Source organism: Lolium rigidum, chromosome 2, assembly GCF_022539505.1.
Source record: "Lolium rigidum isolate FL_2022 chromosome 2, APGP_CSIRO_Lrig_0.1, whole genome shotgun sequence".
NCBI classification, from domain to species: Eukaryota; Viridiplantae; Streptophyta; class Magnoliopsida; order Poales; family Poaceae; genus Lolium; species Lolium rigidum.
Genome location: NC_061509.1, coordinates 25,236,621 through 25,259,196, shown reverse-complemented (window position 1 = coordinate 25,259,196; position 22,576 = coordinate 25,236,621). Strand labels below are relative to the sequence as shown.

The 22,576-nt window shown below is 41.2% G+C and overlaps 1 protein-coding gene across 1 annotated transcript; it reads right to left on the bottom strand.

The window, feature by feature from the left end:
- Positions 1 to 565: 565 nt before the first annotated feature.
- Positions 566 to 4,577, bottom strand: LOC124689380. Its single transcript, XM_047222924.1, has 10 exons — positions 4,459 to 4,577; positions 3,223 to 3,346; positions 3,068 to 3,142; positions 2,893 to 2,967; positions 2,728 to 2,796; positions 2,505 to 2,608; positions 1,744 to 1,807; positions 1,497 to 1,625; positions 881 to 1,053; positions 566 to 797 (listed from the first exon to the last, which is right to left on the bottom strand). Exons 1-10 carry the CDS (start codon positions 4,575 to 4,577, stop codon positions 626 to 628), a joined length of 1,104 nt encoding a protein of 367 aa, XP_047078880.1. The 3' UTR covers positions 566 to 625.
- Positions 4,578 to 22,576: the final 17,999 nt, after the last annotated feature.

Below are 22,576 nucleotides of genomic sequence, written 5' to 3'. Positions count from 1 at the left end.
GCTGCGGATGAACTCCAGCTCGTGTGCACTGGCACGTCGGCCACCACACCACAGCGATGGACATAGCTCATCTCTGTTGCATATGTCTTTTTCCATGAGGAGTGAGCAGAGCAGCGATGGAATGTGGGTTGTACTAGTATTAGATTCCAGCGGGTCCAGGGCGATGTGGCATGGCCAGTGCACATTCCCATCCTTGCGCTGCCGGGAACGCGGTTGGCATCATCCAGACCACAGCAATGTGGCACGGAGTCGGAATAGTCGAGAGAGATTGCAGAAGCGGGTCTGGTGTGAAGTTGGGAGTCAACAGGCAAAGCCTTCCATCAAGCACGCCATGGTGCCATCTCGCGAGGCTGGTAGGGACAACAATGAGATTGGACCACTCCGAACCAGTGCTGGTTGCAAGACGGCATCAGCCAAGCAGAGCAATATGAAATTTTCTTAACTACTACTATCTGTAGAGGCATGTCTCAGTTAGATGCCATGTTCAGAACCACGGTCTAGTGCATACAAGCAGACCAAATATAGTACCAAACAAATTACAGACACATCCAGAAACGCTCATCTTGGGATCAGGCAAATGATAGCAAGACCCAGAACCAACTCATCTTGTCGGCAACAGCTGTCTTTACTCAGACTCCCCTTGCTGCAACACCTTCTTTATGCGCTCCCTCAGTATCTTTCCTTCGGGAGTGTACGGCAGCACATACTGCATAGCCATCAGGAGAGCGAAGAGCATAGCCAACACAATCTTCAACGCAAGATGCTTGAGAAATAACTGAAGCTTCATCATCTTCATACTGCATTCATCAAATATAGGCAGTGAGCAGTTGAACAAATAGGTAGTGAACTATGGAACAAATGTAGTAAAAACACAGCTTACTCTGTATCAGAGCGAAACGACTCCAAGCTTGCTTGAAGCTTTTGGTTCTCCTCAAGAAGTTTGCAGCTCTCTGCGCTCTGCGCCTTCCGCTGCTCTGCCAGTAGATACAATAAGTAGTTCTCATACCCATCCCAATTTCCCCGCTCTCCGTTGCTCCCGCTGCCCTCTGAACCCTGATGTTAGACTCAATCTTGTTATTAAGGAAAATTATTACTGTTGAATTGCAAAAGTAGTACCATGAGTTTGTTCAATGTAAGAGGTTGCATGCTGGTGATTCTGAGTCGTAACATCTAGCAGTGCATGTTAGGCTGTTGGATGTTAATCTAGTTGGTTAATGAGCTGCATCCTGAGTTGCTAGTAGAAGAAGATTAGGTCTTAGCTAGTGTGTGTGTGTTGGAGGGTTTATTAATTAGCTTGTGCATGCATGCATGGTTAGTGGAGGAGTGATCATGTGTGTGCATTGAGTTAATGAGAGAAAAGTAATGGCAGCAGAAACAATGTTGTGTTTGGTCATCAAGGGGAAGTACCTCTGGGAAAAGCAAGTTTTACTTCTCCCTTGAGTGTGTGTGCATGTGCTCTTGTGAGAGAAAAAAAAGAGATTTAGAGTGAGAGACACCTGATGGCCGCCTGCAGAAGTCCCATCAGGTACTTTGCCGCCCTCCGGCTGGGTGCCGTCACCATCTGTCCCCTGTCTGTTTCCCTCTGTAGCCTCACCATTATCATCAATTTCCTTCTCACTTTCCTCCTGAAAGAAGGAACAAACTAATCAATACAACCACTATAAATGCTGCTTCACAAGCACAGAACCTCCAAAAAACTGATAGTGCAGCCATGTTATAATATAGAGAAACGCAAATCCTCGCCTTAGGTGGTATGCCTCCAGCAAAGTCAGACTTAGGGGGAATACTGACGACACCTTCACAATCCCTGCAAACATAGAAGTGTCAGCGATTAGTGATACAAATGATGAAAAGTAATTACAGGATGCTAACAAAATTCATTACCAGCCTTACTGTGACAGTACGTCAGTACTAAGATGCTACATACAAAGTTATCAGCAGTCTAATGGCATCTATATACCCCTAAATCATCTAAACATGATAAGTATGTCAAAAAAATTACATAATCCATGTGAAACACTTGAACATTGTCCCTAAAAGTCACCTAGAAGGCACCTAAATGAACTACAAACATATGCATCCTCTACCAAAGAAATTCAGAAAGCAGCATGTTTACAAACTTGCATTTTACTCATCAATTTCGCAATAGTTTGTGCACCACAAATTCAGGGTTTTGTCCATTGTGGCAACTCATCAATTTCGCAATATGCACATAACCCAAATTGACATGGACAATAAACAGCAATATCCCTATGCTCACTAATAGAAGACAATGAATGCCTATTTTAAACAGTCTGATATCTCAACAGATCATCAGTTAATTCAAGTACTATCACTAATATTTACAACAACAAAAAAACAAGACGCTAACTAAATCTGGGGTCACAGCAAAATCAATGGTAGAAGACTAGTGATTCCAAGTAACTCTTACTTACAATTCTCAATTACATGGATATTTCATGAAGCCAGCACTAGAAGATAATCTGGGTTTTTAACTGACGTACCAATTAGCTTCAGTTCGTACACCATCAATCACACCCATATTTCCCTTTGGCTCCCCCCCCTGGACAACTTTCCCACTCCCATCTATCTGCTCCTCTCTTTCCACCTGCAAGAAACAACATCTAAGCACGCTACACAAGAAACAGTGTACGTTGAAGAACGTAATACTTTTATCTCCACATGTCTGGCATCCATGTGAAGCAGGATGTGGCAGAACATTTTTACCTGATGGGCGAAGGCAGACAAAGGACGGGCTGCAAATGGAATGTATTTATCTGCCAAGGTGCCTTCAGTCTGCGATTAAACATCATAGTGCAAGTTAAACGTAAGCATAGGTCAGCAACAAATATACAGTGTAACCACCACCATTAGAATCAGTGTGCAATTTACCTGATTGGCAAGGGTATAGAGTGGATGAGCAGAAAATGGAGGGAACAGATTTGACAGGATACTTGCACTTTCAATCTGCAATTAAGTGCTTAGCACATTAGTGTGGGTTCGCAAGCAGGGACGTAAGCAGAGGTTAGCAACAAATATACAGTGTAAACAGCACGGTTACAATCACCTGACTGACCAAGGTATAGAGAGGACGAGCAGAAAATGGAGGCAACTGATTTGACAGGGTACTTGCACTTCCAATCTGAAATTAAATGCTTAGCATATTAGTGCAGGTTATCAAGTACAAGGTACCTAGGCAACAGCAAGGGCCTGTAAACGTACGCTGAGAGGCACCACAGCAGACTGACGATCGAAAGCATTGGCATCTTGAGTGACTGGCACCTGTACCAAGCAACCAAGAGTGTGCAGCCTAGTATAAGCACTCATATCAACCCCCGCGTGAGATCTGCAAGGATAGAATTGAGGGAAATAAACCAGTGTGAATCCATCCAACGGAGATGAAATGCTACAAAAAGGATTAAGTATGACCAAATCAGCATCTTAGCACAACAAATTCTTGCTGAAAGTTTCAGTAAACATGCAAATGAGTAGTAATTGCTTGGGCAACTTGAGAAGTTAATACTGATAAGTATCACAATGCAACTTATATAGATATCAACAAAGGCTAATTCAACTAGGACTGTTGTAGCGCCCACATACTACCCCCCGGCCTTGATCCCAGTAAACATGCAAATGAGTAGAACTTGCTTGGGCAACTTGACAAGTTAATACTGATAAGTATCACAAGATGTACATCATCAGGCAACTTATATAGATATCAACAAAGGCTAATAATGCAACTAGGACAGTTGTAGCGCCCACATACTACCCCCTGGCCTTGATCCCCACCCACCCACGATCTAGGAACCTTACACCGCCCTGATCGCCATACTGTTCGGGAACCAATTCAAGCATCGATTCACAAAGTGGGGAAAAATCCAACCCATACCGCTGCACGCGCTCGCCATCGTAACCGGATAGGGTTCGGGGGCCCAATCGGAAGCCAGCGACGGCGTCCTCCTAGGCCCCGTGGCCGCGCGCGCGCGCGCGCGCGGAGAACCGCCCCGTTACCTGCACGGCGCGGATGCGTCGGTGAAACGTCGATGTGACGCATGAACGCCACGGGGGGTCGCGAGTGGTAAGGGGGTCCCCTTCACGCCGAAGCCCCGCCGTGGATGGACACGACGAGGTTGGCGGTTGGCGGGATCCCCTGAGCACGGCGGTCGACGCCATCGGCGCGCGCGCGGCCCGGCTCCAATCGACTCCCCGCCGCGGGAGCAAGGTGCCGGCGGAGAGCCGCGCGCGCGCGGTGGCGGATCGAGGTCGATTTGATACGTCTCCGAGCACAAAACGACGCTAGATGCGGGATGCAACAAATAATACGGAATAGAAAAAGCGAAGCGAAGCGCATCGGCAAACGGCCAAGGAAGACGGAGAAGAAGGCGCGTGGCGTGCACAAACGACCGAGACACTGCAGGGTGGGGTAGGGTGGGGGACTGGATTCGAAGAGTCGCTTACCCGAGCAGGCCACGCGCGGCCGCGAGATGCAGAGCCGGCGGCAGGCGGTCACCGGCCGGCGAGGATGCGGCGGTGGAGAGGAGGCGCCTGGAGAACGACGAGATGAGGCCTCCTCTCATCTTCGCCGTGCTCGCCTACGCTGGGGTTTGGGCGGGTTTTGGGGTGGGGGAAATGACGTCTACACCTATACACGGGCCACGAGTATATGCACACACACGCCACGCCGCTCCGCTCTAGATTACAGGCGGTACGATTTTTTTTATTTTTTTTCTCGACCAAAATGAATTCACGTTTTGAATTTCCAACTAGCTACACCCGGTCCAACCGGTCGACGGCCATCTCTTCCTTCGTTAATTTCGAATAAGCCCAATAAATTTGACGAATTTGCACACGACATTCATTACTTCAATTATACTCAGCAACGTACACGGATTGGTTGAGACTGTAACGACCGACTCAGGGCTAATAAATTGCCCGCAAAAAAAATATTCGGAACTGATGCAACTCCACCACACTTCAATTAATTCAAACCATGTCTACAGTACTAATTCTTTTGAGGAAACAAAAATCCCATACAACAATAAAACAATAAACCCTCTCGCCCGGCGGCCGCCGCCTCCAAGAAAACCACACCTTCGCCTCCACCATATGTCGGGTTCCCCATCCCTCCTCCGGTCGGCCTTGCCGGTGTCGGGAGGGGTGGGGAACCCGATCTATGTGTAATATCCCAGGTTTAGAGGCAAGAAAAAAAAGAGAACACGAGAGTGTGCATTGCATTCATGCATAGAAAATCCGGGGAATTTTCGCGCGTTCATCTAAAACACAAAGCGATCGAGGTTTCTCTTGTGTCGATGGAATTGATGTGTGCCATCCACACAAGTGCGATAAATTTCGACATGACCTTTGTTGATTTATTATGTTTTCGAGGGAAATAGTTTGAATTCAAATTCAAATATGAAAGACATAATTCAAATAATAAATTGAATTGGAATATGAAATTTAAACAAGTATATAAATATTATATGTACAAGTAACTACATTTGATAAGTCCAAATAAACAAATGAGTTAACTTTATTACAAATAGGATTACTAAATAACTTACAAGTTAATGAAATAGAAAATTACAACAGAATAAAAAGAAAACCCTAAGACTAAACCTTCATCTTCTCAATCCTCTAATTCTTCCTTTCCCTGCAATAAAGGAAAACAAAACAAATACAAAAGAAATAAAAGTGGTTAATGTTAAAATGTTTGCCTCACCTTTGGTGAGGCAATGCTAAATATTGGAAACCAGCCTACTGGGAACTAGGAACTTGTCCTAATACCCAAATTTCGATTAGAGGGAGAAACACTTTATTAGGCAACATTAGGGTCAAATGGATCATTTAAGGGACAATTGGATGACACTTGGATCAGGAGAGGCAACACTGATCATGAAGGCAACAGGGGACTAAGGCAATATGGCATGATCCATTTTTCTCCTAGACAGGCAGCAATTCAACAAATAAGTTCCCTCTAATCTAGCTTAGTTTCCTTAAAGCCCACATGTTTTCAGTTTAAGATTCACCATTGGCATTATCAGGTCAAGATGAATCATTAGCCAGAGTTAATCAATGAATAACCAAACCACAAATGATAGATAATGCCCATATATATTACATATCTGACTGTATCAACAAAATAAAGGCCAACAGTGGATAAACATCAGCTCAACCATGCCTTGCACTAGAGGAAAAGAAAATCAACATGGGAACTTGTACAATCAGATGAGGTCATCTCTAAGCAGCACAGTCACAACATGCACACTGTGTGCTGTCACACACACAGCCAACAGGAGCACTCACACAAGCAGCTTACACACACATGCAAACACATGTGTTGTCAACACCACAAACAGCAGCCCAGCAGTATAAATAGTACAGTAGTAGTACTAGCAGTCTTGCTAGTACATATACACCTCTCCAGCCGCACCCTTTGTTCTTTTCATTGCCAAATGCAGTAGCAACAGCTTTTGAGCACACACACTTCAGCCAAATCAATTAGTAGTTCATCTAGCCAAATCCACCTCATAATATCATCAGTTCTAGCAGAATACAGGCATATCAACTAGAAACCAAGATCAACAAATAAATCATTAGGAGCTATCAAGAAGGTAGTAGGAGCAAGCATGCCAAGGGTATCCCAGAGGCTACAAGAGCAAGATCAGGATACAGAAAGCAGCAGGTAGAAGCTTATCACTGTCATTAATAGATCCTGGTATATTATCTTTAGGTTGCATACAAACCTGCGGGGAAAACAAAAGGAATAAAAATCATTCCATCAAATTACCCTTCGACTAGGTTTTTACCTAGGAGAGCAGAGAGATGGATTTCTCTCAGTATTGCATAGAGGTGCTATGCAAGAATCATCACAGAGAAGAAAAGCCACATCATAGTATCTGTTCTTATTTTAAATCTATGCCTCAGCCTTTGCATCATTGGCAAGGCTACAAGATCAAGCACAAGTATCTGTTCATATTCACCAACAGTGTATCAACTAGGAAACAAGCTAGATCTGCTCTTATCAGTTCATAACTATCATATAAGGGACAGCTAGATCCATCAATAAAAATACAACCTTACAAATAAATCATTTCTAATGGCTACCTTGCAATTAGATCATATACCGAAACTCAAAGCTCAATTGGTGATTTCCCACAGATATTCTGTCCAGGGTCATATATATACATCATTTAATCATCACCACAAGCGATCGGGTCCATGAGAGAAAACCAGCTAATAATCATGTCAAGTAAGCTGGTCAAGTATCCACCTTGCACCACATACACACTCACTTGTTGTACCATACTTGGACATTATCCAATAATATATCGGATCATATATAGCCAGCAGAAAAACCACCATAAATAGCACTAGTAAGAGATCAATTGCATCGGGGCAACGAGCACCATCCGAATCAACATAATACGGTAGCTAGGCCACAAGATCACACGAGTATAGTCCACCGAGCACATGATCATAGGCGAGTCAAGAAGGGGTTTAGCTCACATTGCAATTGCAGCGAGTAGAAGCGATCGACGCCGGGGTTGCGTCGGCGACGCCGTCCCGCCGGCGTCGAGGATGTAGTAGTCCGAGCACCACCAGCACCGCACCATCTCCACCAGTACATCCGCACCACAACACACCACCAGAATAGCATGATTGAGCCAGAACTCGATATTGCGGGTCAGGGAAGTCGAAGTGGAGCAAGAGATCAAGGGATAGTCGAGGTCGAAGGGATGAGCAGCCGAAGGCATGGCAGCTGGGGCCGTGCCGGCGTGCTGGATCAGGACCCGAGCTAGGGTTCCTCGGGGGTGAGCTCGTATGAGAAGAGGGGTGCCCAGACGAAGGGGATCCGCAGGACGAGAATCATGAGAGGGCTCTATAAGCGCGTGGCGGCGCCAGACTTGGCCGGCGATGGCCGGACATACAGAAGGCGAGGCTAGGGTTTCGGAGTCGGGCCGACCGCGAGAGACCACAGCGACCAAATCAACCAAGGGGAGGTGATAGCGTTCGTCGAGGAGAGCAAAAGCCCCATCATGCCGGTGCTTGGGTTGGTCAGAAGCGGCCGGGGACGAGCGGCGCCGCCGCGGAGGGCGTGGTGGTCGTGAGATAGAAGAGAGGGAGGGTCGTGCCCGTGTGCCTGAGTGAGAGAGGGGTTGAGGTAGAGAGTGGGGGTCGGGTTGGGTTAGACCCAACCGACCCGGGCCTGGTTTGGGCCAAATCAATTGGGCCAGCCCAACAGACCACTTGGTCTATTTTTTTTTACCTTATTTTTTTTATTGGTTATTTTTCTTTAGGGAAATCTTTTAAACATTTAAGAAAATAAAAAGAAAACAATAAGTAGGATTGAGTATCATAAAATGACCTCTATAAATAAAATAGAACAACAAATACTTAAAGTTTAAAAGAACAACAATATGAATTTCCTCTAAAATTTTAGAAGACCAAATTTTAAGTCTTAAACTATTAAAACCTAAAAACTAAGTAGATTAATTCTTGTTTCAATTCTTCACATGAAGAAAATATTAAATATTACTTCACCATAAGATTCCATATAAAACAATAAATATTTCTTGATGACTATGTTTAATCATATGAAAATTCTAATTGATCAATACTTCAAATATTAATTAAAACCCTAAACCCTAATAATATTTATCATATTTAAGTCTTTTGAAAATAATATAGTGTTAAATCCATTATTACTTCTATCTTCAAATTAGTAATAATCTCTACCAATTATCATGTTAATAATGAAATCAAAATTTAGAAACCCTAATTCTAATATAAACAAGAATCTTGGTCCCATCATTTTATGTGATCATCCTAAAATAGTTCCAATCCTAAAACCCTAGGGGTTTAGCCCATGTGTTTATATCCACTTCACCTTTACATGTAGGACCTTAATAAACAACCAATGAGTGCATACTCATGATCCACTAAAATAAAACTAGGTACAATCCACATGAGATCATCTTTTCCTTGTTCTTATTTTTGATAAACCTTATATAACCAATTAGTGCCACCTAGATATAAACCCTAGCTTGAGACCACATGTTAGCATCATTGATCACTATTTCTATATACCATACCATTAGAATCAACCTCAACCATCAAACTCTCGTCGAATCATAAGATAAACCCTAGTACCAACCTTGTGTAACAATTCACATCACATGCTCCTATCCAATTAAACCCTATTAAAGAAATAATAAACCATCTAGTTTAGAAGCAATTAGAGATTACTTAGTGAAACAATTGTGAAACCATAGTAAACCCTAATAGCTAATTCATAGAACCATCTTAATAACCATCCTTTGATATGATGTATATGGGAAACCATGGTTATAACCATATCAATACCTGCTACATATAAACCCATTCTACTTAAAGAACCCAACTAGTTCCTATTGGTGAATTAAATGAATCCAATAGTAAACCCTAAAAAAAACCATAGCTCCTATGTATCGTAGTTCATCTTCTTATTTAGTCTGTTCTTCAAAAGTTATTCTTTTGAAGTACAAAGGTTAATCAAACCATAGAAACCATAGTTCTTATTTGAAATACTTGCTAGTTCTTAATTAACATGTTCTTCAAAAGTTATTCTTTTGAAGTCTAATATAAATAATCATCAACCATGTCCTGTAGAACCTAAAATTTACCACTGTTCTTTACATATTGTTCCACCACTATTCTTTATGTGTGTACTTGTTATGATGTCTTATATCACTTGATTATGATGCTAATATAACCAAGCCCTAATAAGAACCTTGTTTGAGAACCATTCTAAAAGTGCAACACACCCTAAAGAAATCTGTACAACTCATCAATCCTAAATCATCGGGATTAGATTACGCTCGGGACGATTGCATCTCATACTATGCATTATAGCATCTTTGCCAGTTCTTTAAACATTGTCCTTACCGGACGATGATGGTATTTCAGCATTTGGAGTTATCACGTATCGAAGCTTTTGCCCGCATAATCTTGCGAGTCAAGAAAGGCAAGTTCATCGCTTGCTCATGTCATTTGATTATTTTTATCAAATTATATGCAAAGTACTATACTTATCATTCTTGCATTGAAAGGCAAATATTATTTTACAATTATGAATATGACTATGTGGTGGGCAATGGAACCATGGTATGTGATGATTTGGTGGAGGTTCCATTGCAACGGGTACTATATCATCCTAGGATTAAGTACCAATGCCGTCCCGGTGATTCTAGCGCCGTACATACTCGCGTTAACCATAAGATCTATAATGGCTCGCGGGAAGTCAGCTGTATCTTTTCCCTCTCGCATGCCAACGGATCGGTGATAAGGGTTGCCGGATCGGTCTATCTTTGGTAAAGGTGGGGACATGTGGTCTGCATGGTCTACCATTAGATACGGAGAGGGTATACTTATTATTGGTCTATGAAGGATTGTAAGGGTTGTCGGATCGGTCTATCTATGGTGTATAGGACAGGCATATTAATTGTTCGGAACGGCCTACCTTATTGGTAAAGGTGAGAACAAAGGCCGGGTCGGTCTACCCATAGATATAGGAGAGGACGGACTTACAAAGGGTGGGTCTGCGAGGTCGCGGAGAAGGCGGTGATTGGCTTGGATCTTACACCTGGCCTCACACCAAGGAAGTGTGGACGAGAAACTGCGTCTCGGCAAGGCATCAAGGATAAGTTCTCTTATGGGAAAAGTAACGCACCTCTGCGAGAGGATATTGAATTGTGGCTGTCACTCCTCGTTCGGGAAGGGAACTGCGAACGCGGCAGGAAAGGAACTCCGTGAAGTTCTAGTCAACCTGTGAAGACTGACGGGCATAGTTTTCAGAATAAAATAAACCTTTTGAAGAAATGATTATGAAAACCTGCATTGGCCTATGATTTTCTGGTCTATGGCTGTAGCTAGTGCATGATACACATATTTCCTAATATGAACTTGCTGAGTACGCTCGTACTCATTCTATCTCGTTTGAACCCCTTCTTAGAGCCATGCACCGAAGGAGAAACTATCGTGGAACTCGAAGACAAAGGAGTCAACTGCAACAAGATGAAGAATCCAATCAAAGAAGTCAATGGAGTCAACTCCTACATCAGTTATAATGGAAACCTAGACTAGTAATAGAAGGGAATCTTTCCCTAATCCTAGCACCTAAGTAACTAGATTTCTATAGCAAGCCAGGTAGCTCCTCAACTTGAGTTAGCAATAGATAGATTACGAGTCGTTCTTCTGGAGCTTTATTTGAAGTTTTACCTCACTGTAAAGTAGGAGGTTGTGTTGATCTTATGTAAACAGTTCGTGTGTACTTCTATAGACATACCTTGGACTCGCATATGTTTCTGTTGTACCACTGCGAGAGATGTAATATGGGTGGAACGGTGTTTCACTTGTGTTATGTCAACGACTTGTGTACTACACCATGCAGTGGTACGCTGGGTCATCACAGCTGGTATCAGAGCAAATGCTTTGACCCTAGGATTAAAACCCTTTAAAGGAGACCTATAGGTTTGGTAGTGTCTATAGGAAGTATCTTAGTTAAATCAACTATTCTTCTGACTTGAGATGGGTATTCACTTGAGAATAATCCTGACACACTTGAGTCAAATTTTCTTATCTATCTTTCTTAAGTGAAGTTAGTTTGTTATCTTGCTTCATTCCAAACAAATAGAACACCATTGGAGCTTAAGATAATGGGTGGTAGTAGACCACAGTTGGTATACAATACATGGTAGTCCAAAGAGAGGATACAACCATAAGGTAGATATCCTATTGGAAGAAGTATACCAATACAAGTATGGTTTAGTAATAGTCATTTAAAAGCCAATTGACGGACATCAAGTAAAAGAGATAAGTTATATGAGGTAGTATATACCTATGATGAGTCAATCATAGGAGGGAAGGAAGAGTGATAGGAGTTACATGAGTCTACTTTCAATAATAAACTAGGTACTCATATATGATTCACTTGAGAATCATGATATGAGGGAGGAGAACATCATAAGTACGATAACAAAAGGATGATAAGGAGTAGGATTTAGGGAATAGTTTGAAAGCTTAGGCCTTAAAATCCTGGAAACTATACCAAGTATGTTAGAATCATAGTCCTTAATTTAAAGAAGGCTTATTTAGAGCATATCACATAGAGAAATCCTAGAGTTATAGGTGGTATATTCTAAACAATCATGTGTTTAGAGTAGACATATTAGAAATAATTGTATTATAGGAGGTAGTCCTCAATAGCACATATATATGGTACACTATTTTGTTAGTACTTCCAAAGAAAACTAGGTTAACTTCAACTATCCCAAGCCATTTTGTTTCAAGTTGTCTCATTGCAAATGTGCAATGGAGATAAAGGTTGAGACAAATAGTAGAAATTCACGTATTCATGCTAAGTATCATGACCTAAACCTATCTGATGTGGTGTTATATACTACACATCTGAACCTGATGTTTAGGGATGTCTTACCCAACTATTATATTCAGGCATATAAAGATGTGTATTGTATGCACAAAGCTGGATTTTCTTGGATTTTATTGGATTTTCATTGATTGACTAGATCCATACATGAAGTTTGACTTTGATATGCAAATGCATGTTGCAATATCAAGTTCTTACTTGATGTTATAGGTCTAGAGGGTAAAGGTATTCGTGTGAGGAAGTGACGAATTCTGTAGATTTTGAAGTCAAGATGAAGGTTCACTAGAAGAAGGAAGTAAAGTTGTGGGAAGTAACCACAATACTCCAAGGGAAGGACCAATCGAAACTCACTTCTATCCTTAATCAAGGAGTACTTCAACATGGAAGTACCATGGAAGTGAGAAAAATAGTGAATATGGAGTAGTAGAAGTAGAGCTGTATTCATTATGGAAGAAGGGAATGCAAGTGAAGTCACTTAAAATACTATTTTCATAGTATCCACAAGTGGTTATCTTGCAAAACAAACCCTGGAAGAAGGAAAATAGACAAGTGAAGTCGTAGCTGGTATAATGAGACCGCAACTGATATAGGATAATCATGAAGAGAAAGAATGTAAAGTGAGGTGTATATTAACCAAAACTATGTAAGTAGCCACGGCTGGGAGGTAGATATTGCCTAAAACCATAACATAGTCACAACTGATATCCAATAAGCCACATCTGGTACTAGGTAGTCTGCAATTGGTACCGGATAGCCCACGACTTGAACATTTCTTTACCCTAAAAGAAAGGGGGATTCCGCAGCTAGTATTTCACAGCTGATATCTCGTAGTTGGTAAATATTTAGTCGGAGGATTCATAATGGATACCCACAACTGAGTGGATACACCACAAAGAATTCTTCATGAGACTTTAGAAAGATACGAAATATAAACCAGACTTAAACCAACTACCTAACCTTGGAGTTTAATGATTAGAAGAAAGGAAGTTTGAAGATCATTAGTAAACTCCAAGGGGGAGAGGAAGGTTGAAGGAGAAGTATTTAAATATGATTTGGAGTATGATAGACGAAGAAAAAGGTCTGATCTGAGAGGAAGTCCGATCTTATTTTTATAAGGTTGTTGGGAAGTACCCATATAATAGTACTCTCAGGAGGTTGTCAGACCAGAAACCGAGGTCCATATCTCGAAGAAGTAAGAGTTAGATTCTAACTTGAGTGGGTAATTGTAATTACTCGAAACTAAAAGAATTCAAGTAAGTCTAAGATAATGAAGTTGGATGAAGAAGATGTCGGAGGACAATCCAAGCTTAAGAAGATACTACGAAGGAGTTTGACCATACCAAAAGTAATGATTATTAGAAAGATTCCTTTCATGGAACCTAAAGAAACAAAAAGGAAGATAACTAGTATAAACTAGAAGCCAAGATTGGATGGACTAAATGAGTCTAATCCATTCGTAGGAATAAACCACCAGGACCATGCTTATTGTAAATACCTTACCAAGTACCATTACTTTCGTTATGGTAGTAAGGTAAAACAATACTCTACCTTAGATAAATCTTTTAGATTTAAGGTTTGGACATCGCAGCTGGTACACCATAGTGCCATATTACACCACAGCTGGATTACCGCAGCTGGTAGAACCAAGCTTTGAGTACCCAAATAGGAAGATGTCACCACAGCCATTAGTAAAGTCCATTAACACCATAAGATGTCTTAATCCAAGAATCTTTGGATAGTAAGCCTATAAGCTTAGAGTGTTGGAAGAAATCATAGAATTGAAGAAAGTATCAGTGCCAGACATCAGAAGACTCCAGGAAGAATCTGGACAAGGGATATATTCAATTATATCTAATGTGATCACCATGGAGTTGAAGGATGGTGATCTGTTCAAGACATTTCAACATTCCGAAACATGAGAACGTTCGAACTTCGGGGCGAAGTTCAGTTTAAGGGGGAGAGGCTGTAATATCCCAGGTTTAGAGGCAAGAAAAAAAAGAGAACACGAGAGTGTGCATTGCATTCATGCATAGAAAATCCGGGGAATTTTCGCGCGTTCATCTAAAACACAAAGCGATCGAGGTTTCTCTTGTGTCGATGGAATTGATGTGTGCCATCCACACAAGTGCGATAAATTTCGACATGACCTTTGTTGATTTGTTATGTTTTCGAGGGAAATAGTTTGAATTCAAATTCAAATATGAAAGACATAATTCAAATAATAAATTGAATTGGAATTTGAAATTTAAACAAGTATATAAATATTATATGTACAAGTAACTACATTTGATAAGTCCAAATAAACAAATGAGTTAACTTTATTACAAATAGGATTACTAAATAACTTACAAGTTAATGAAATAGAAAATTACAACAGAATAAAAAGAAAACCCTAAGACTAAACCTTCATCTTCTCAATCCTCTAATTCTTCCTTTCCCTGCAATAAAGGAAAACAAAACAAATACAAAAGAAATAAAAGTGGTTAATGTTAAAATGTTTGCCTCACCTTTGGTGAGGCAATGCTAAATATTGGAAACCAGCTACTGGGAACTAGGAACTTGTCCTAATACCCAAATTTCGATTAGAGGGAGAAACACTTTATTAGGCAACATTAGGGTCAAATGGATCATTTAAGGGACAATTGGATGACACTTGGATCAGGAGAGGCAACACTGATCATGAAGGCAACAGGGGACTAAGGCAATATGGCATGATCCATTTTTCTCCTAGACAGGCAGCAATTCAACAAATAAGTTCCCTCTAATCTAGCTTAGTTTCCTTAAAGCCCACATGTTTTCAGTTTAAGATTCACCATTGGCATTATCAGGTCAAGATGAATCATTAGCCGAGTTAATCAATGAATAACCAAACCACAAATGATAGATAATGCCCATATATATTACATATCCGATCTGTATCAACAAAATAAAGGCCAACGAGTGGATAAACATCAGCTCAACCATGCCTTGCACTAGAGGAAAAGAAAATCAACATGGGAACTTGTACAATCGGATGAGGTCATCTCTAAGCAAGCACAGGTCACAACATGCACACTCGTGTGCTTGTCACACACACGACCAACGGGAGCACTCACACAAGCAGCTTACACACACATGCAAACACATGTGTTGTCAACACCACAAACAGCAGCCCAGCAGTATAAATAGTACAGTAGTAGTACTAGCAGTCTTGCTAGCACATATACACCTCTCCAGCCGCACCCTTTGTTCTTTTCATTGCCAAATGCGATAGCAACAGACTTTTGAGCACACACACTTCAGCCAAATCAATTAGTAGTTCATCTAGCCAAATCCACCTCATAATATCATCAGTTCTAGCAGAATACAGGCATATCAACTAGAAACCAAGATCAACAAATAAATCATTAGGAGCTATCAAGAAGGTAGTAGGAGCAAGCATGCCAAGGGTATCCCAGAGGCTACAAGAGCAAGATCAGGATACGTAAAGCGACAGGTAGAAGCTTATCACTTGTCATTAATAGATCCTGGTATATTATCTTTAGGTTGCATACAAACCTGCGGGGAAAACAAAAGGAATAAAAATCATTCCATCAAATTACCCTTCGACTAGGTTTTTACCTAGGAGAGCGAGAGATGGATTTCTCTCGGTATTGCATAGAGGTGCTATGCAAGAATCATCACGAGAGAAGAAAAGCCACATCATAGTATCTCGTTCTTATTTTAAATCTATGCCTCGGCCTTTGCATCATTGGCAAGGCTACAAGATCAAGCACAAGTATCTGTTCATATTCACCAACGAGTGTATCAACTAGGAAACAAGCTAGATCTGCTCTTATCAGTTCATAACTATCATATAAGGGACAGCTAGATCCATCAATAAAAATACAACCTTACAAATAAATCATTTCTAATGGCTACCTTGCAATTAGATCATATACCAGAAACTCAAAGCTCAATTGGTGATTTCCCACAGTATTACTGTCCAGGGTCATATATATACATCATTTAATCATCACCACAAGCAGTCAGGTCCATGAGAGAAAACCAGCTAATAATCATGTCAAGTAAACTGGTCAAGTATCCACCTTGCACCACATACACACTCACTTGTTGTACCATACTGGACATTATCCAATAATATATCAGATCATATATAGCCAGCAGAAAAACCACCATAAATAGCACTAGTAAGAGATCAATTGCATCAGGGCAACAGCACCATCTGAATCAACATAATACAGTAGCTAGGCCACAAGATCACACGAGTATAGTCCACCAGCACATGATCATAGGCAGAGTCAAGAAGGGGTTTAGCTCACATTGCAATTGCAGCAGTAGAAGCAGTCGACGCCGGGGTTGCGTCGGCGACGCCGTCCTGCCGGCGTCGAGGATGTAGTAGTCCAGCACCACCAGCACCGCACCATCTCCACCAGTACATCCGCACCACAACACACCACCAGAATAGCATGATTGAGCCAGAACTCGATATTGCGGGTCAGGGAAGTCGAAGTGGAGCAAGAGATCAAGGGGTAGTCGAGGTCGAAGGGATGAGCAGCCGAAGGCATGGCAGCTGGGGCCGTGCCGGCGTGCTGGATCAGGACCCGAGCTAGGGTTCCTCGGGGGTGAGCTCGTATGAGAAGAGGGGTGCCCAGACGAAGGGGATCCGCAGGACGAGAATCATGAGAGGGCTCTATAAGCGCGTGGCGGCGCCAGACTTGGCCGGCGATGGCCGGACATACAGAAGGCGAGGCTAGGGTTTCGGAGTCGGGCCGACCGCGAGAGACCACAGCGACCAAATCAACCAAGGGGAGGTGATAGCGTTCGTCGAGGAGAGCAAAAGCCCCATCATGCCGGTGCTTGGGTTGGTCAGAAGCGGCCGGGGACGAGCGGCGCCGCCGCGGAGGGCGTGGTGGTCGTGAGATAGAAGAGAGGGAGGGTCGTGCCCGTGTGCCTGAGTGAGAGAGGGGTTGAGGTAGAGAGTGGGGGTCGGGTTGGGTTAGACCCAACCGACCCGGGCCTGGTTTGGGCCAAATCAATTGGGCCAGCCCAACAGACCACTTGGTCTATTTTTTTTACCTTATTTTTTTTATTGGTTATTTTTTTTTTTAGGGAAATCTTTTAAACATTTAAGAAAATAAAAAGAAAACAATAAGTAGGATTGAGTATCATAAAATGACCTCTATAAATAAAATAGAACAACAAATACTTAAAGTTTAAAAGAACAACAATATGAATTTCCTCTAAAATTTTAGAAGACCAAATTTTAAGTCTTAAACTATTAAAACCTAAAAACTAAGTAGATTAATTCTTGTTTCAATTCTTCACATGAAGAAAATATTAAATATTACTTCACCATAAGATTCCATATAAAACAATAAATATTTCTTGATGACTATGTTTAATCATATGAAAATTCTAATTGATCAATACTTCAAATATTAATTAAAACCCTAAACCCTAATAATATTTATCATATTTAAGTCTTTTGAAAATAATATAGTGTTAAATCCATTATTACTTCTATCTTCAAATTAGTAATAATCTCTACCAATTATCATGTTAATAATGAAATCAAAATTTAGAAACCCTAATTCTAATATAAACAAGAATCTTGGTCCCATCATTTTATGTGATCATCCTAAAATAGTTCCAATCCTAAAACCCTAGGGGTTTAGCCCATGTGTTTATATCCACTTCACCTTTACATGTAGGACCTTAATAAACAACCAATGAGTGCATACTCATGATCCACTAAAATAAAACTAGGTACAATCCACATGAGATCATCTTTTCCTGTTCTTATTTTTGATAAACCTTATATAACCAATTAGTGCCACCTAGATATAAACCCTAGCTTGAGACCACATGTTAGCATCATTGATCACTATTTCTATATACCATACCATTAGAATCAACCTCAACCATCAAACTCTCGTCGAATCATAAGATAAACCCTAGTACCAACCTTGTGTAACAATTCACATCACATGCTCCTATCCAATTAAACCCTATTAAAGAAATAATAAACCATCTAGTTTAGAAGCAATTAGAGATTACTTAGTGAAACAATTGTGAAACCATAGTAAACCCTAATAGCTAATTCATAGAACCATCTTAATAACCATCCTTTGATATGATGTATATGGGAAACCATGGTTATAACCATATCAATACCTGCTACATATAAACCCATTCTACTTAAAGAACCCAACTAGTTCCTATTGGTGAATTAAATGAATCCAATAGTAAACCCTAAAAAAAAACCATAGCTCCTATGTATCGTAGTTCATCTTCTTATTTAATCTGTTCTTCAAAAGTTATTCTTTTGAAGTACAAAGGTTAATCAAACCATAGAAACCATAGTTCTTATTTGAAATACTTGCTAGTTCTTAATTAACATGTTCTTCAAAAGTTATTCTTTTGAAGTCTAATATAAATAATCATCAACCATGTCCTGTAGAACCTAAAATTTACCACTGTTCTTTACATATTGTTCCACCACTATTCTTTATGTGTGTACTTGTTATGATGTCTTATATCACTTGATTATGATGCTAATATAACCAAGCCCTAATAAGAACCTTGTTTGAGAACCATTCTAAAAGTGCAACACACCCTAAAGAAATCTGTACAACTCATCAATCCTAAATCATCGGGATTAGATTACGCTCGGGACGATTGCATCTCATACTATGCATTATAGCATCTTTGCCAGTTCTTTAAACATTGTCCTTACCGGACGATGATGGTATTTCAGCATTTGGAGTTATCACGTATCGAAGCTTTTGCCTGCATAATCTTGCAGTCAAGAAAGGCAAGTTCATCGCTTGCTCATGTCATTTGATTATTTTTATCAAATTATATGCAAAGTACTATACTTATCATTCTTGCATTGAAAGGCAAATATTATTTTACAATTATGAATATGACTATGTGGTGGGCAATGGAACCATGGTATGTGATGATATGGTGGAGGTTCCATTGCAATGGGTACTATATCATCTAGGATTAAGTACCAATGCCGTCCGATGATTCTAGCGCCGTACATACTCGCGTTGACCATAAGATCTATAATGGCTCTGGGAAGCCAGCCGTATCTTTTCCCTCTCGCATGCCAACGGATCGGTGATAAGGGTTGCCGGATCGGTCTATCTTTGGTAAAGGTGGGGACATGTGCTCTTTATGATCCACCATTAGATACTGAGATGGTATGCTTATTATTGGTCTATGAAGGATCTATGAAGGATTGTCCGATCAGTACTATCTATGGTGTATAAGACGGGCATATTAATTGTTCGGAACGGCCTACCTTATTGGTAAAGGTGAGAACAAAGGCTGGGTCGGTCTACCCATAGATATAGGAGGGACGGACTTACAAAGGGTGGGTCTGCGAGGTCGCGGAGAAGGCGGTGATTGGCTTGGATCTTACACCTGGCCTCACACCAAGGAAGTGTGGACGAGATACTTGCGTCTCGGCAAGGCATCAAGGATAAGTTCTCTTATGGGAAAAGTAACGCACCTCTGCAGAGGATACTGAATTGTGACTGTCACTCCCTGTTCCGGGAAGGGAACTGCGAACGCGGCAGGAAAGGAACTCCATGAAGTTCTAGTCAACCTGTGAAGACTGACGGGCATAGTTTTCAGAATAAAATAAACCTTTTGAAGAAATGATTATGAAAACCTGCATTGGCCTATGACTTTCTGGTCTATGGCTGTAGCTAGTGCATGATACACATATTTCCTAATATGAACTTGCTGAGTACGCTCGTACTCATTCTATCTCGTTTGAACCCCCTTCTTAGAGCCATGCACCGAAGGAGAAACTATCGTGGAACTCGAAGACAAAGGAGTCAACTGCAACAAGATGAAGAATCCAATCAAAGAAGTCAATGGAGTCAACTCCTGCATCAGTTATAATGGAAACCTAGACTAGTAATAGAAGGGAATCTTTCCCTAATCCTAGCACCTAAGTAGCTAGATTTCTATAGCAAGCCAAGTAGCTCTTCAACTTGAGTTAGCAATAATATAGATTACGAGTCGTTCTTCTGGAGCTTTATTTGAAGTTTTACCTCACTGTAAAGTAGGAGGTTGTGTTGATCTTATGTAAACTGTTCGTGTGTACTTCTATAGACATACCTTGGACTCGCATATGTTTCTGTTGTACCACTCTGAGAGATGTAATATGGGTGGAACGGTGTTTCACTTGTGTTATGTCAACGACTTGTGTACTACACCATGCAGTGGTACGCTGGGTCATCACACTATGCATGCAGTTCTTCATTAAGTAGGGTTTACAGCATATTAGGTTAGGTTTGGTTCCCGTCTTCTCGTTGGCCTGCGCCACTTTGGAGATGGCATCATCTACAATAAGTATTCTTTAGTCCTTCCTTCGACGACAAGATCTCAATCATCGGCGTGCTTTTTTTGAACGGGAAGAGGGGCCGCAAAGGACCCCGTCGCTACATTAATTCATCGACGGTGGAGTACATTTTACCAAAAAATGACCTTGATAATAAAGAGAGCTACTAGTTGGTCCTTAAATTTTGCATAGAATATCCTAGAAGAAAAATAGAAAACGCAATCATGTCCGGATCTTCTTCCAGCTCCTTAGCTCCTTGTCCAGCGAGTCACTGAAGCTTCCGATGGGAATCAACCACAACACCACCGGGGACTTGGCCACTTGGGGTGATGCGGCGGGAGCATATCGCATCGGAGTCGAATGTGAAATGAATATGTCTGAGTGGTCATAATAAATTGGTTATTATCTTATTTCATGTTTATCATACATATTTATTTCCCACGCTAGAATTGTATTAACCGAAAACATTAATGTATGTGTGCTAATAAACAAACAAGAGTTCCTAGTAAAGCCTCTCTTTTAACTAGCTCGTTGATTAACCGATGATCAAGGTTTCCTGACCGTGAACATTGGATGTTGTTAATAACAAGATCACGTCATTAGAAAATGATGTGATGAACACACACCCAAGTAGGTATAGCAATACGATCATGTCATTAAGTTTACATTTCTATATCAAACACATACGAAGTACCTCTATTCCTTAGACCATGAGATCATGTCAATCACTAACACCGGCAAAGTATTTCGATGACATCAAACTTCACACCGTGATAGGGTGAGTAATGAGGTGTATTTGGGCACTATGAAAGTATTAGTTGATGCTCATGAATCAAGAGTGGAATTTATCCATCCTGATGACGGAGAGATATACTCTTGGCCTCTCGGTGATATCACATTGACACCGCTTGCAACCATGTGACTAGGTCATAGGAATGTCATATCACAGAAAGAGTAAAGAATACTTGTCCGTAACGGGATCAAACTAGCTATAAGTTGATATCGATGATCGGATCCCTGACAAGTAAAGTATCGCGAGATAAAAGGAATTGGTTACCACGTTTATGGTTCATGCGATCACAAGTTCCATCTTTGAATGAGTGCAAGTCATTACGGATCTCCAAATTTCACTGATGATTATTGATCGGAGAGGTGTCTCAATCATTTCCACATTATTCACGACCCGTAGGGTTACACACTTAACGTCCGTCGATGCTTTTGAGTGGATACGAAACACCGGAGAAAAGTTTGGACATCATAGGGACTGTTTCGATAATCGTCGGAATCATTTTGGAATATTGAAATAGTTAAAGGGGTTGAATGTTAATGTTTGTTAATTAAAACAATTTACAAGTATTAAGTAAAAGAATTTAAAATGTTTTATTCTTGTATGGAAGGAAAATCCTTCATCTTTGAGTGCGGTTTTATGGGATTTTGAGTGGAGTGTCCACCACATAATGACGAAAGAGGTGGGGCACCTCTTATGGCCATCGCCCCCTCCCCCTTTGGTTGTTGCCCCCTCCTCCTATATAAGATGGGTGGATTTCCTCTTCCATAATTACTCATCACTTGACCTTTTGGTTGGTTCCTTCTCCCTCTTCCCGCTGATCCACCATACGAGTTGTGGTTTAGGCGAAGCCCTGCGGGAATTGTTTCTCCACCAACACCACCACGCCGGAGTGATGTTGGATAGTCTTAGTGGATCCACTACTTCCGCCATCCCGCTGGAATGAGGGGTCGGAGGTCGTCGTCAAGCCGTACGTGTGACCGAGTACAGAAGTGTTGCCCTTTGTAACACTTGTCTTTTTCAC